Source organism: Tachypleus tridentatus, chromosome 10 (genome assembly GCF_004210375.1).
Source record: "Tachypleus tridentatus isolate NWPU-2018 chromosome 10, ASM421037v1, whole genome shotgun sequence".
Classification (NCBI taxonomy): Eukaryota; Metazoa; Arthropoda; class Merostomata; order Xiphosura; family Limulidae; genus Tachypleus; species Tachypleus tridentatus.
Genome location: NC_134834.1, coordinates 89728182 through 89741453, shown reverse-complemented (window position 1 = coordinate 89741453; position 13272 = coordinate 89728182). Strand labels below are relative to the sequence as shown.

At 31.8% G+C, this 13272-nt stretch overlaps 1 protein-coding gene across 10 annotated transcripts in view; it reads right to left on the bottom strand.

The window, feature by feature from the left end:
- Positions 1-1417: 1417 nt before the first annotated feature.
- The window catches only part of LOC143229842 (uncharacterized), a 171426-nt gene continuing 159571 nt past the window's right edge, over positions 1418-13272 (bottom strand). For 7 of the 10 annotated variants that reach the window (XM_076462664.1, XM_076462665.1, XM_076462661.1 and 4 more), the window contains 9 exons: positions 11004-11248; positions 8884-9195; positions 8464-8594; positions 7846-8034; positions 7183-7320; positions 6491-6654; positions 5732-5857; positions 5350-5529; positions 1418-3096 (listed from right to left, as the gene is read on the bottom strand). In XM_076462664.1, coding sequence (XP_076318779.1) covers positions 2982-3096; positions 5350-5529; positions 5732-5857; positions 6491-6654; positions 7183-7320; positions 7846-8034; positions 8464-8594; positions 8884-9195; positions 11004-11248 — 1600 coding nt within the window. In that variant the 3' untranslated portion in view covers positions 1418-2981. The remainder of the gene's footprint in view (positions 3097-5349; positions 5530-5731; positions 5858-6490; positions 6655-7182; positions 7321-7845; positions 8035-8463; positions 8595-8883; positions 9196-11003; positions 11249-13272) is intronic. The other 3 variants (XM_076462670.1, XM_076462671.1, XM_076462666.1) reach the window with 2 other exon arrangements.

Sequence of the window (13272 nt, the reverse complement as noted above, 5' to 3'; positions counted from 1 at the left end):
GTTCCCTTCAGGGTAAATTTAATATCTAACTTTATCTAGATTAAATAACTTTTTTCTATTGATTCCAATCCGGACGTTAAAAAATGAAAAGTGATAGATTTATAACCTTACCTAAAGAACTTTAAGAAAATGTAACAAATAAAGGGTTTAATATAGTTAAACTTATAAAGAATATTAATAATAATGATAAAAGATACTACAAAAGAAAACCAACAAGGTATTCCTTTTACAAATACCACTTCTCATTGAGTTTAGATTAATACAAATGATACCCAAAAATAACTTTATACAATAAAAATATATTTTTCATAACTTTAGAGATAGTTGTAATTTCTGAAAGTTAACTGAGCTCGACGAGAATATTCTTGAAGAAGCGAAACGGGCACCTATTCTTTTTATGTATAGATGTGCGACTCGTAATCCGAGGGTCGCGGGTTCGCGCCCGCGTCGCGCTAAACATTCTCGCCCTCCCAGCCGTCGGGGTGTATAATGTGACGGTCAATCCCACTATTCGTTGTTAAAAGACTAGCCCAAGAGTTGGCGGTGGGTGGTGATGACTAGCTGCCTTCCCTCTAGTCTTACACTACTAAATTAGGCCCTCGAGTAGCTTTATGCGAAATTCCAAAAACAAACAAACTTAAACAACCTATCTATTTGTTGCATTAATTATTTAACTATTTGCTGATTTTAGCGTTTATATCCAAAGACTTACCGCTGTACTAGAGTAGAGATATTATATAACTAGCAATAAGTTTACTTCAATATATTTGATTACATGAGTAACTGTAGACCTAATTTCTTAGTATAATTAATTCATATTTACATTTTAATATTTTTGGTACTTTTGTGAGACCATCATTTTTTATCTTGTGAACATTTTTTTTTTTTTTGTAAAAGCGTGTTGTACATGTTCATATGCTGAAGCTTTGATCCGGGACTTTTTATATGCACAGTCAACTGAGTTTCTTCAATCGATCACGCACAAGTTTTAAAATTTCATACAGAAAATATCGTAGCAAACCATTTGAACTAAGCTATCTTAGAAAATTCATATTTTGATATTTTAGTTCAGGAATCACATTATTCAACTATATTAACTACAGGTATAACACAGAATATTATATCGCTTGATGTTTCTGCTTAAAGTATATTTGATATTTTCGTTGAAACCAGTCATTTACTTTCCTGTTCCCGAATGCGAGTAACAGTTTAAATTACATCAAAAGTTTATAAAAGGTGAAGGTACTTCATTATAGGAAGTGTCTATAAAGCATTATGAAGTGAAATAATACTGGTAATAGCTGTTGTATCTCAGAACACACCGTAATTCAATCCACTCTAGAAATAATGACAATTTACACATATTGAATATCAAAGGCATAACCATAATATGGTTACGACACACAACAAAACCAAATGGAGTATTAGATACGATTTATTCAAAGAAGATCTTACTGTTGTTACATCTGTACTCGTACTGGTTTTATAAAATACACTTAAGTTACATTTTATGATGAACATTAAGTCCACTGTGGAAACGATTCTTACTACCAAATAGCGTTTATTAAACCATCTACACCAAACAAAGTGTATTCAAAATATACACTAAAAATGACAAACATTCTTATTCTTCACTACTGGGCCATAAAACGAAACAAAATTCACACAATTAGTTCCCAGTAAATTTTAATTATTCATTCTGTAAAAACATTACAAATTCTCCCTACTAAATGTTCGATAAAGAATATTAAACTTTCTCTACAGATATCATAAAAATACAGACGTCACTTATAAAGGGTTACAGTTGCCAAAATAGACCTTTATGTTTCACAAGGCTGTTCAATTATTTGTCTTACTTCATTTCATTTTGCTCATAGTAAAACTAATCTACTTGAAGACGATCAAGTTTGTGATTGGTGAATGAAGTTAGTGTGAAGCGGTTTCGTTATGTTTAACTTAAGTTTCTGGTCCCTGAAATGATATATATATACTTATGTGTAATATTCATAAAATGAAGTCGGAAAATTAATTAATTTTTATCGAAAAACATTTGTGCTCATAACTTTCAACACAGGTTCCTTCATTTCAAGATAAAACAAAATAATACTTTCCAATCTTCAGCCTGTACATCAGATATAGAAGTAAACAGTAATGCATGTGTGTGTGTGTGTACAATAAAAATATGTTGTATTTCTCATGAACTAAATTTCACTTCCATAAACTTACGTTCTTTCAATACATTTTTAAAGAGTCCCAAATATCTAATACAAAAAAATATATTATGACAAACTTAGTACACAACTGAATAACAATATTAACACACTGTTATTCTTTTCTACGTGACTTTATTAATAGGGTAATTAACTTGTGTTACCTAAATGATTTTCCATAAACAAAATGCATGTAAAAGTCCTGTATAGCACTAGTGCCAAACTATACCATCTTTTATACTAAATTATTGTCAATGAAATAAAGCTTAACAAAAAATAACATACTAGTCCAAATGAATAATTGCAGCTAATATTAAGCTTTGTTATCAAAAAATAATTCAGACGTAAGAAAATGTAATGTGCGTTAATAAACCTTCTCTGCCAGATTTTTATAATGGAATATTATTTTTATATAGAAATGTACATGTACAAAGTTCGAGAACAGATGGTCGATATACAACTGACTCCATTAGTCATCGATATTCTAGATAATAGAATAACCATATCACAAAATTTATACACAAATTGGACTCTTAGTCTCACAAAAGCATAGTGCTATTTTAATAAATTCAATATTTTAGTACAGTTTATTATGATTGACCTTTTTTTTTAAGCATATACAGTGTGATCAGTCCTTGACCTACAACATTCCTTTACATAAAAATAAGAATCATGACTAGTGAAGTATTACACATACTGTCGATCTCTTTCAGTATAAACTGCCACTTGGGAAGGGAAAGGTGAGATTTGGAATGAATTAAGAATTCAGAATCAGACTTTTGTTTCAGGTCCCTCGGTTCCACGTTTGAAAGATTCCCGTAGTTTGATGAGCTGAAGAGCACAGATATGACCAAAAGATTTGTTGTACCACTCTGGTGATCTTCCCCTAGGAACAAATAATAATTTTACTTATTTATCTCATGAAAAACTACAGCATTTGCATAACATTAATTCCATTAAACTTTTTACTATATGTAATAATACTTTAAAGCACAAATATGATTGAATAACAAAAAAATTTATGGAGTAGAAGATCCAGGGTTAGAGCTTCATTACATCATTGTTTGCTATCTGTGATTTCTGCTGTGGCTCATTAGCAGGATCATTAGTATTTAGTTTTGCCAGATAATTCTGCAACACTGCAAAGTTATTAAGTGGATTACACATCAACTAATTTTTATGCAAAATAAGTATTTAATAATCAGTCAACTTAACATGCAGATAATTGGTCACACAGCCTAAACTCATAAATGACAAAATTAAGTTATTTCACTTCAACATAACATTTGATCAGAATGAAACCTGATAAAGTGAGAGTGTTAATAAACTGTCAAGTTCAAAGAATTATTTTAAAAAACTTTAGAGTTTGGAGGTCACTTAAGGCGGCCACGTCTCCCCAGGACGTTCCACTATGATGCAGGCATTTTCCCCCATAAAGCAGATCACAGAGCCATTTATTAAATAACAAAGTGCCACAAAATGTGGTAAGACATGGTTCTTATTATATGTGACATTAGTGTAACATTACACAGAATGTTGAGGCTGAAAACGTCGACTATGACTCTTTTAAGGTAGCCAAATGCCTAATTATTTAATTAGTGATGTGCATGAATGAATTAATGAGATTCTCACTGTCTCTGTCTACTATCTAGTGAAACTGCAGCCAAGGGAATGGGCTTGGAGAAACCAACGTTGTCATGTTTCATGTTTCCAGTGAAAATGGGTGAATCATGTTCTGGATTCTCTCTGAATGAGCATAAGTCTATTTTACATTTATTATTACTGACTCAAGTAATATTGCATGCTCCAGATATTGTTGTTCTACAAGACATGTTCTTAGCACTATTGCAAGTAAGCTCTATATGTATACAAGCTGGCCTACGAAAATCTATTTCTAATAATCTGTACACTGACATAAAGTCCAGTTCTGGCTGTGGATGTTTTAATCAACCTCAGAAGTACCTTCTGATTGCAGCTTATGCATGAATAACTATAAAATTGTTTTATATGTAGTTCCATGTTCTGTTAATGACACTTGGAGCTAATATATAACAGCTTGATATAGTTGCTTGGCTTCCACCTGCCCACATCAGTAAAATATCTTATCATCTGAGTTTCAGGCATAATGCATAAGTGATATGGATCAGATTGAACTCTATAATTCATGTCCATGTGGTGATTAAAACATGAATGTATGAGATTAGTACATGAACAGCAAATGACTGATAACATTATGTAACAAAATTTTTACTTTTTCTTGTTCCTGGGTAAAAAATGTTATTTCCCAACTGCTTATGCCTGAAGTAAATGGAAAAGACCTACTTTTCTCTTCAAACTTAGTTTTTGTGACCTGGGAACGTGTGACGAAAACATGATGGGAGACTATAGTTGGAGGCTGATATGTCAAAGTGATTTACATTATAGTCGCAAATCTCGAAAAACTACTTACTTCAAAACATATTTGTAAAACGTTAGTATAAATACATGTAAATCTTGATTCATATGTTGTTTTATTCAGACCTTATGTAAATAACAATGTGCAAATTTGCTCGTTTTTACATAGAAAATAGGTTAATTTCTAAATTTCATTATCCAGGTTACAAAAGCAAATTTGTAAGGAATAATGGCCATTTTTTGTACTTTTAGAACATAAGCGATTAAGAAATGACACATACTATTCAGGAACAAAATTTGTGTTACATAGTGTAATCAGATGATTAATTTCAAGAACAATTAGCTCATAAGGGTAATCAAATAAGTATATTCACAAAATTATGTTGATTCATCGGAAGACATTAGTTTTCAACCATTTATATTTTTAACTACATTCTTCACCATAGTCTCTTAGAGATTAACAGGAATTAGTACTATGTATACTGGTATTCCAACCACTTATAACAAGTACAGATAATTATAATCTCAATTCACCTGCTTTAAAAAGGTGTTCACAGATAACTAATGAATAAATGTACTACAAACCACTGCAAGATTTGTAGTAATTATCTATCATTAGCATGTTGAAAACCTAATGTTTCCTTGCATTTTATTAATTCAGTTTTGCAACTAATATCTCTGTTTATTATATCAACAGCTTGTAACATTACAGAAACTGTTTTCTATTAATATGTATAAAGCTTACCGAGTGTCTACTCGACTCATATAAGTTAAACGAGATTTGCCTGCACCACAAGGTTCAATAAAGAAATGTGTAGCAAGCACAACTCCCCTCACACTGTTCTGTAATAGGGGAACATTTGGATGATCGATGGATGTTTCAACTAGCATACAAGAACCTTTCAAAGAGTCACTTTTCCAGGACCTGAACAAAAGCAAATGAATTTTAATAATTCTTTTTACAGTCAATGTTTACCAGTCTTCTATCTATTTACAAAATTCAAATTAAAACCTCACTTTTCATGCATGGATTATGAAAATCACTTTAATGACAACATTATGTATCTAATTACTAAAGTAAAAGCAAAGGTAAACATCTCTGAACCATCTTGTGTAGGTATACTGACCTAAGGACACAGTAGTCTCGAGGTGGATGTGGACCAAGAGAATTACACACATGTTGGAATATTTCAGTGTGACTGTCAAGTCTAGATATGACTCTCCATTTCGATAAAGAGTCATCCCATACATTCCTATAACATGGAAAGTCAAAATTAACTATAACTGAATTCAGCTTTGTGGGCATCAAAATATTATTTGAGTAACTCTATGATTTCAAGCTCAAAACATTTAGTAGTTAAATATCACTGGAAATTGGCTAAGGGTTGATTAGACACATATTCAACTTCTAAAGAAAAAAAAACATCTTTCATTCTTTTATTGTGGAATTTCTCTTTAAGAGTACTCATTCTCACAGAAGCACAAATAATTTATAAGAGATTTCAGTACAAACTATATGAGAAGGAACCTTGCTGAAAATTCCCTTCATTCAAGGTGTTTCCACTTTAAATAAATATATCAAGTAAGTCTGAAAGTGGTTTAAATTTTATCATTGTTTAACTAACAAAAACAAAATTTAAGTTATATTGGCAACTGTAAATTGTTGTCTACACCAGCAAAAATTTCTCTACAATGCAAAAAAATCTTGAAATTGAATGGACTTCAGTTCATAAATTCTGATTTTTTTTGGTTTTGAGAAATATACAACTGAATAGTTATTGATGCTTGGTTTCAGGCATTACATTGGATGAAAAAGTTTTACTTTTACTTTTTGTAATTATTACTCATATAGTTTGATACTCCTTATACGAAGCTCCATGAATTACCTTTCCCTCAATACCCTGTTCAACACTTCCAATGGAGGGGCTTCAATGTCTACTGACACTTTCCAGAGCCTTAGTGGATAGCCATCATCCACCTTCTTGTATGATACTTCAATATTATCACTGTGAGGGACCAGAAACCAGCCCTTGAACTTGTCACGTGCTTCCTGTAAAACATGTTACAATACTGTAGATAGAAACTGCATTAAAAATGTATCTCAGAATGGCTGGTATAGGTATTAACACTTTTATTGATAAGCAAAGAACAACATTTTGACCTTTATAGGTCATCTTAAGGTTAACAAAGTGGGTTTCTCGTTATCAAGAAAAACTGCATTAAATAAAACTTTTATTCAAAATTCACCTAATGATTAATTAATAAAGTAATAAAAATATTACTTATAAATACATAATATTAACAAAAAACAAACTCAAACCATTGATTAGCATATGTTATCAAACACTAATGGTTAAAATATAAGGTGATAATAAATGTAAGTAACTTCCTTAATCAACAAAGTTTAAAAACAATTAATGTGAAAATATTTTGTATAATATAATTATGTTGATGTAATGAATATTATCTAACAATTGTGTATGATTAATTCCAAATTTAAAAAAACAATTTATTTATGCAATTGTATTACATTAACTTCCTTCATAGAACCTAAAACATTTCAGATATGAGAAATTACCTTCTGCAACCCTTGAAAGTGTAACTCAACATGTGTTTTCCAGTTGTAATTTCTTGAACTAGCCAGGTTTCCAAGTTCTTCCAAAGTTGGAGGTTCCCAATGCTCAGCATTTGCTAGTTTTAGGTTCTCTTCTTCTATCTTCAAATCCATAAGTTTAATTTTGAACAAGTTTGAAAATATAAAAACAAATTTTTAAGCAATTTATTCCCATGTAACTTGGTATACTATTTGTTAAACATGTTTTTTTTATTGCAGCAAAATTCAAAAGGAAAAATATAAAGTTGCTTTAAACAATCCCCTAAGCTCATCTGAATATGAAATTATTAATATTTTAAATGATACAACAAATAACCTATACTCACATTGAACTAAAATTTTACTAATTTCCAGCTTTGATAACAATATTAGTTGGAATAAATTTAAAGCCTTCTAATACTGTAAAAATATCATAAGTTATTTAAAAGTCTCTGAAAATTCAGTATATGAGACAGTGCTAAGCCTTCTAAGGTTGTAAAAGTATGAAATACATAATTACCTTCAAATGACTTATCATGCATTATATGATATATATATCACTTATTATTATTATAATTAATACTAATAAAGACTTTCACACCAGTATATGAACTTTGAATATTAAAATTGTTATACTTATATTCATACCGAAAACAGCTGTTTGTAGTTGTTGATCATATACGTTATGCATTCGTGTGCAGCACGATTCTCATTCAACTCTCGCTGGTCTGGAACTCCTGAAGTCTTCCTTCGCCTTGGACTGACACTGGAGCTTCTATGTGTAGTTAGGTGAAACAAAGATGGTGCAAAGCATACAGCTAGATTTGTTGCTGTCATCTGCAAAATTAGATACTTTATATCAGAAAATAAAATATTTAAGAAACCTGATTAACTGGTCAGTCCTAACTAATATATTACCATATGCTTTTTTAAACACATTAAGTCAATCTCGAGCAAAAAAAAATGTCTTTGGCAGAATTGGATGAATCTATATTTAAATTATTGACAAATTATTTTGTTCAATGCCAATTTTTTACTTCCCAAAATGTTAAATTCTTTTACTGTTAAATCAAAATCATTTGTTTTTTAAAAACGTAAGACTAACTAAGCTTATTGTTTTTTTGTGTTTATAAAACTTATCACAATTATATGTTTAAGACAAATTTTGGTAACTTTTTAGACTAAAATTATATAATTTTCTTCTTTACAAAATTTACTTTAATACTGATAAAATATCTTCTGCCTGACAATCAAAACAAAATGTACCTGGTTTTCATCAGAACACTGCGAAATTTCTTGAAGAAATGCAAGCAATGACTGCAACACCTCACGATTTTCATCAGGCATTAGAAGAATGGCTGCTTTAACAGCTTCTTTACGATTCTCTATCGGTATGTCTGTGAAGAAAACATTTTGTTTTCAAAAACCAAAAAAGGGTAAGCCTTGTAATATAAATATATGATGATAAAGCCAAAGTGCATTGAAAGTACTTTAGGTTGCCTCCCCCCAAAAAAGGTGAAAATAAACACCCCTTAAAAATTTTGATACAACTTTGAAACATATTTATACAAGACTATAAGGTCAGGATATTAAATAGGTAGTTATTGTGGTGTGAATCACTTTAATAAATATATATATGTGTGTGTATATATAATAGACATGAACCCATAATCATATGATACTCACACTGGAAGATACTAATGAACGTTTCTGAGAGTTTATTAGTCAATAAAGCATCTGGAAGTTCTCTGAAGTATTGTTTCAACATGTCTGCAACGTCGTAAGCTTGCTGGTTTTCGTAACTCACGTTTCCTGAATTAGAATCATTCAAATTTCTTAACTTCTGAATTCGAGATCTTACTCCAGACTTTCGAAAGAGACCAATAGTGTTTACAGCAGTCTTCCTGAGGTAACGAATAGCCACCTGAATAGAAGGCGGTAGAGGCTGGCCTGTCCTCTGAAGAATCATAAATAATGGCACCCCAAACACAACCTTATCTGAAACATAACAACGTGCACAATTCATGTATATTTTTAGAAACACACAATAAACCACCATAGATCATTATCCACTTATTATTATTATCATCATTAACGTTTATGAGAATATGCTATGTATAATCATAAGAAAGATAAACTTGCAGTGTTTTTTATACACTTAGAAGACACCAATAAAGTCATCCGTTTCTGATGTTCTTGTCTATTAAAACATTTAGTAATGCGAGTCTTTTTATAGCAGTAACAACTACTGCCTGTCAGCCCATACGATCTGTTTGTTAATGGTAGCAGCATCTAACAAAGGTTACACACCAGAAAAGCGCAAAATATATCACAACAGCTCATGAGAATTCTTAAGTTTATCTGTGTGACTTGCCCGAACGTTATCTAGCTGGCCTTCCTGGCTCTGGTGCGACCTACAAGGCATAAGAGACGTACGTAATGTATACATAGTGTGTGTGTGTTTGCTGCCACCAATCGACACCATTTACAATTATAAGGGCTGTAGGAACATAAAAATTACGTTTTGTGTTGTGTAATATCGTGTAAATTTTCTGTGCTTTACTAACGCCACGTCACACGTACCAAAATTACTTAAAAAGCACCAACTAAAAAGTAACAAGTTTTTTAATGTTTTTGCTCTATTTTCATAACAAGTTGTTATTTTATTTATATATACAATTATGTGACAGGAAAGTTCAAGAAACTATTAATAGCATGAAATAGCATACAGCTACTACTGAGGATGAATGCGTTATATTTACAACCATTGTTTGTTTGTTTTGTCAATTTTGCCCAAAGCTACACGAGGGCTATCTGCGCTAGCCGTCCTTAATTTACCAGCGTAAGGCTAGAGGGAAAACAGCTAGTCATCACTACCCACCACCAACTCTTTTAACAGCGAATAGTGACATTAACCGTCACATAATAACGGCTAAAAGGGCGAGCGTGTTTGGTATGTCGGGGATTCAAACCCATGACCATCAGATTACGAATCAAGTTCCTTAACCACCTGACCATGCCGAGCAATTAACAACCATTCGGGGCCTCACCACGTCAAAGCATTCCAAAGATGCTGTGATACAAAAGACATTTCTAGTGTCTTCGTATGAACTAACGTGACTAGCGCTTTCATTCTTTGGCTGCTTGACGTATGCCTCGTTTTCAAACTTTCTTGATTATGTTGTTCTTTGTTCGTATATCGTTGTCTGTTACAAGGCACTTACTAAAGTTAAGGTACGACCTGTCACAGATTCACCTTGGTGGACAGGGAGTAGTTAGTGCACTGCTTAGTTTGAGCTTGTCGTTTTTTCTATTATATAAAAAATAATAACCATAGTGTAAAAATCGTAATAGTCAATGAAATTTCTTTACAGTTTTATAGAAATCACCGATACAGTACTTGAAGTCAATATAAGGTTGTATATTAAGAGTTACTGCTATATTGTCCAAGTTTTGCAAAGTACTTTAAATTAATTTAATAAGCACAGTCTAAAGCTATTTTGTAAAACTAATTTAACAGTTTCTACATATATGATTTAATACTTAGCCCCTAAGAGCTCGAGACTGCTATATTAATCTTCAAGTAACATTATTGACCTATATATAACATCTGTCTCGCCAACCACATATTTAACATACAAGATTTTGACCAAATGTGTTTTATTTTACCGTTTGTTGCAACAGAAATTTTCATTATAAATGGCACAATTTCTAAAATAATGTGTCGCAAAAGCCAATCAATCCATTTTAAAACAGTATTTTAGCCTTAAAGCAAAACGTTTCTCTATGTAACTATTGGAATATACCTTTATAGTCTGGGGTTCGTATTTTGCGGATAAAATTCGGAACTCCCCAGTTCCAGCCAGTTCTACTTGTTGGGTTGTATTTTTCCATAAGTGACGTTAACTTCAGAAGAGATAATTTTCTTAACTTCATTAACTGACACGCTGATAAACTGCTAATGTGAAGGCCATGCGATGTGACGGTTCGAATACTAACTGAACTCTGGCGTCGAACGGACAGGAACCAATGAATTTGTGACTCTGGACTACTTTTATTGATAAACAAAAGAAAGAAAATGTTAGTTCTACAGTTATCATTATATGTAAAAACGTTAGACCAGCAAAACCTTAAGTTTAATGTATTACCTCACTCAAAACACTACAAGCGCGGTGAAGAAATATATTAAAAACATCTATGTTACTGAGAAACCAAGTTTTATATTACAGCAAATGTTAATGCCTAAATCTTTAACTATCTACTGCATAGCACACAAACTTAGTAAGTAATAAGCAGGTTTAAATTATCAGGCACATATAACTGAAGTTTTTTTTTCAATTTTGCGCAAAGTTACACGAGGGCTATATCTGCGCTAGCTTTCCTAATTTAGGAGTGTAAAACTAGAGAGTACGCAGCTAGTTATCACCACTCACCATCAACTCTTGAGGTACTCTTTTAACAACAAATAGTGCGACTGACTGTCACATAATAACACTCCCATGGCCTAAAGGGCGAGTATGAATTAAACTGGTTTAGTGGAATGATAAGTGAACTTTAATAGGTTGAAATGAGAAAAAAAGTAAAACTTCAACCGCAGTAGACAAAAATTACATTAAAATCTTTTCGTAAAATTACGCCACTGAAAGTGCTATAAATGAACAACATAAATGCAATATACTATAAAAATAAATATTGTCCAACAAAGATAAAAAATTGCTGAATGCTCTTATATAACGGTAAATTCTGGTGAATATTCATTTTCGCTTCCTCTTTGGACGTATTTGGGTATGTTAATTTTTGAATACCAAGGAGGGTCAGGTGCACAAGATCTCTTTCTCCAAAACAAATTAATGTGCATATTTCTTCTGTTTGTTTGTTTGTTTTGTTTTTGAATCTCGCGCAAAGCTACTCAAGCCGTCCCAAATTTAGCAGTGTAAGACAAGAGGGAAGGCAGCTAGTCATCACCATCCACCGCCAACTCTTGGGGTACCCTTTTACCAAGAAATAGTGGGATTAATTGTCATATTATAACGCCCCTACGGCTGAAAGGGCGCCTTAACCCACCTGGCCATGCTGGGCCAATATTCCTTTTAAAAATTAAAACTAATTAAATGTTTTATGAACATGTTCTCTAAAAATAGATTGTATTATAGTAACATTAAATGTATAAAGAATGTTTAACTATTACTTCACGAAGAGAACATATTTTGTTTACTTTTGGTCCTGTAAATGATCTATAATAAAAATTTTGATATATGTATACTTTTATATGTTCTTGACAAAACCGAGGATTGGACTTCGAAAAAAAAAAAGATTATCGAAGAAATATTCTTACATGGTCAAATGTTGACATTGCGATATATTAATTGTTTAAAAGTATAACTTTCTACAAAATTGCTTATAAAAATGTTGACCAAATTTATAAAATCTCTTAAGTTGTTCGATTTCCCTCTGTAGACTCAGCAGATTACCCGATGTGGCTTTGCTATAGCAAAACACACTTACCCTCTCTCTCTTAAGTTGAAAAATATCAACAATAATGTATTGTTGCGCCATCTCTTGGATTGGACAAATATTTACATTGTGTTTGACCCAAACAGACAATGGTGTTTAAATGTAATATGATACGATTTTCAAGTTAATCTACAATAATACTCATGTTTATGTTGGTTTATTAAGAGTAAAGCCACATCTGTATATCTGTTGTGTCCACCAAGGGGAATCTAACGCCTAATATTGACATTGTGAATCCCGAAAAGTTACCGCAGTCCCTCTGAGAGACATAATGGAAATCGTATTTTTCAAAACATACAAATATCTTACTGTAAATGTAATATTAAATATTTTAAAAATAAGCATAAAAAATTAGCCTAATTTTACGACTGCGATTTGAATACAAGGCCTTCCTGTGAGACAAACCACGAAACCAATTTTAAGGTTACTAACAAGAAGAGTGTAGCGTTACCAACACAGGGGCTGTTACGAAAACAAAGTAGCCTTTATAAATACATATCTATTTGTTGTACGGATAATGCCTCAAAGTTCAATGAAATATAAAACAGACAAAAGTGCACA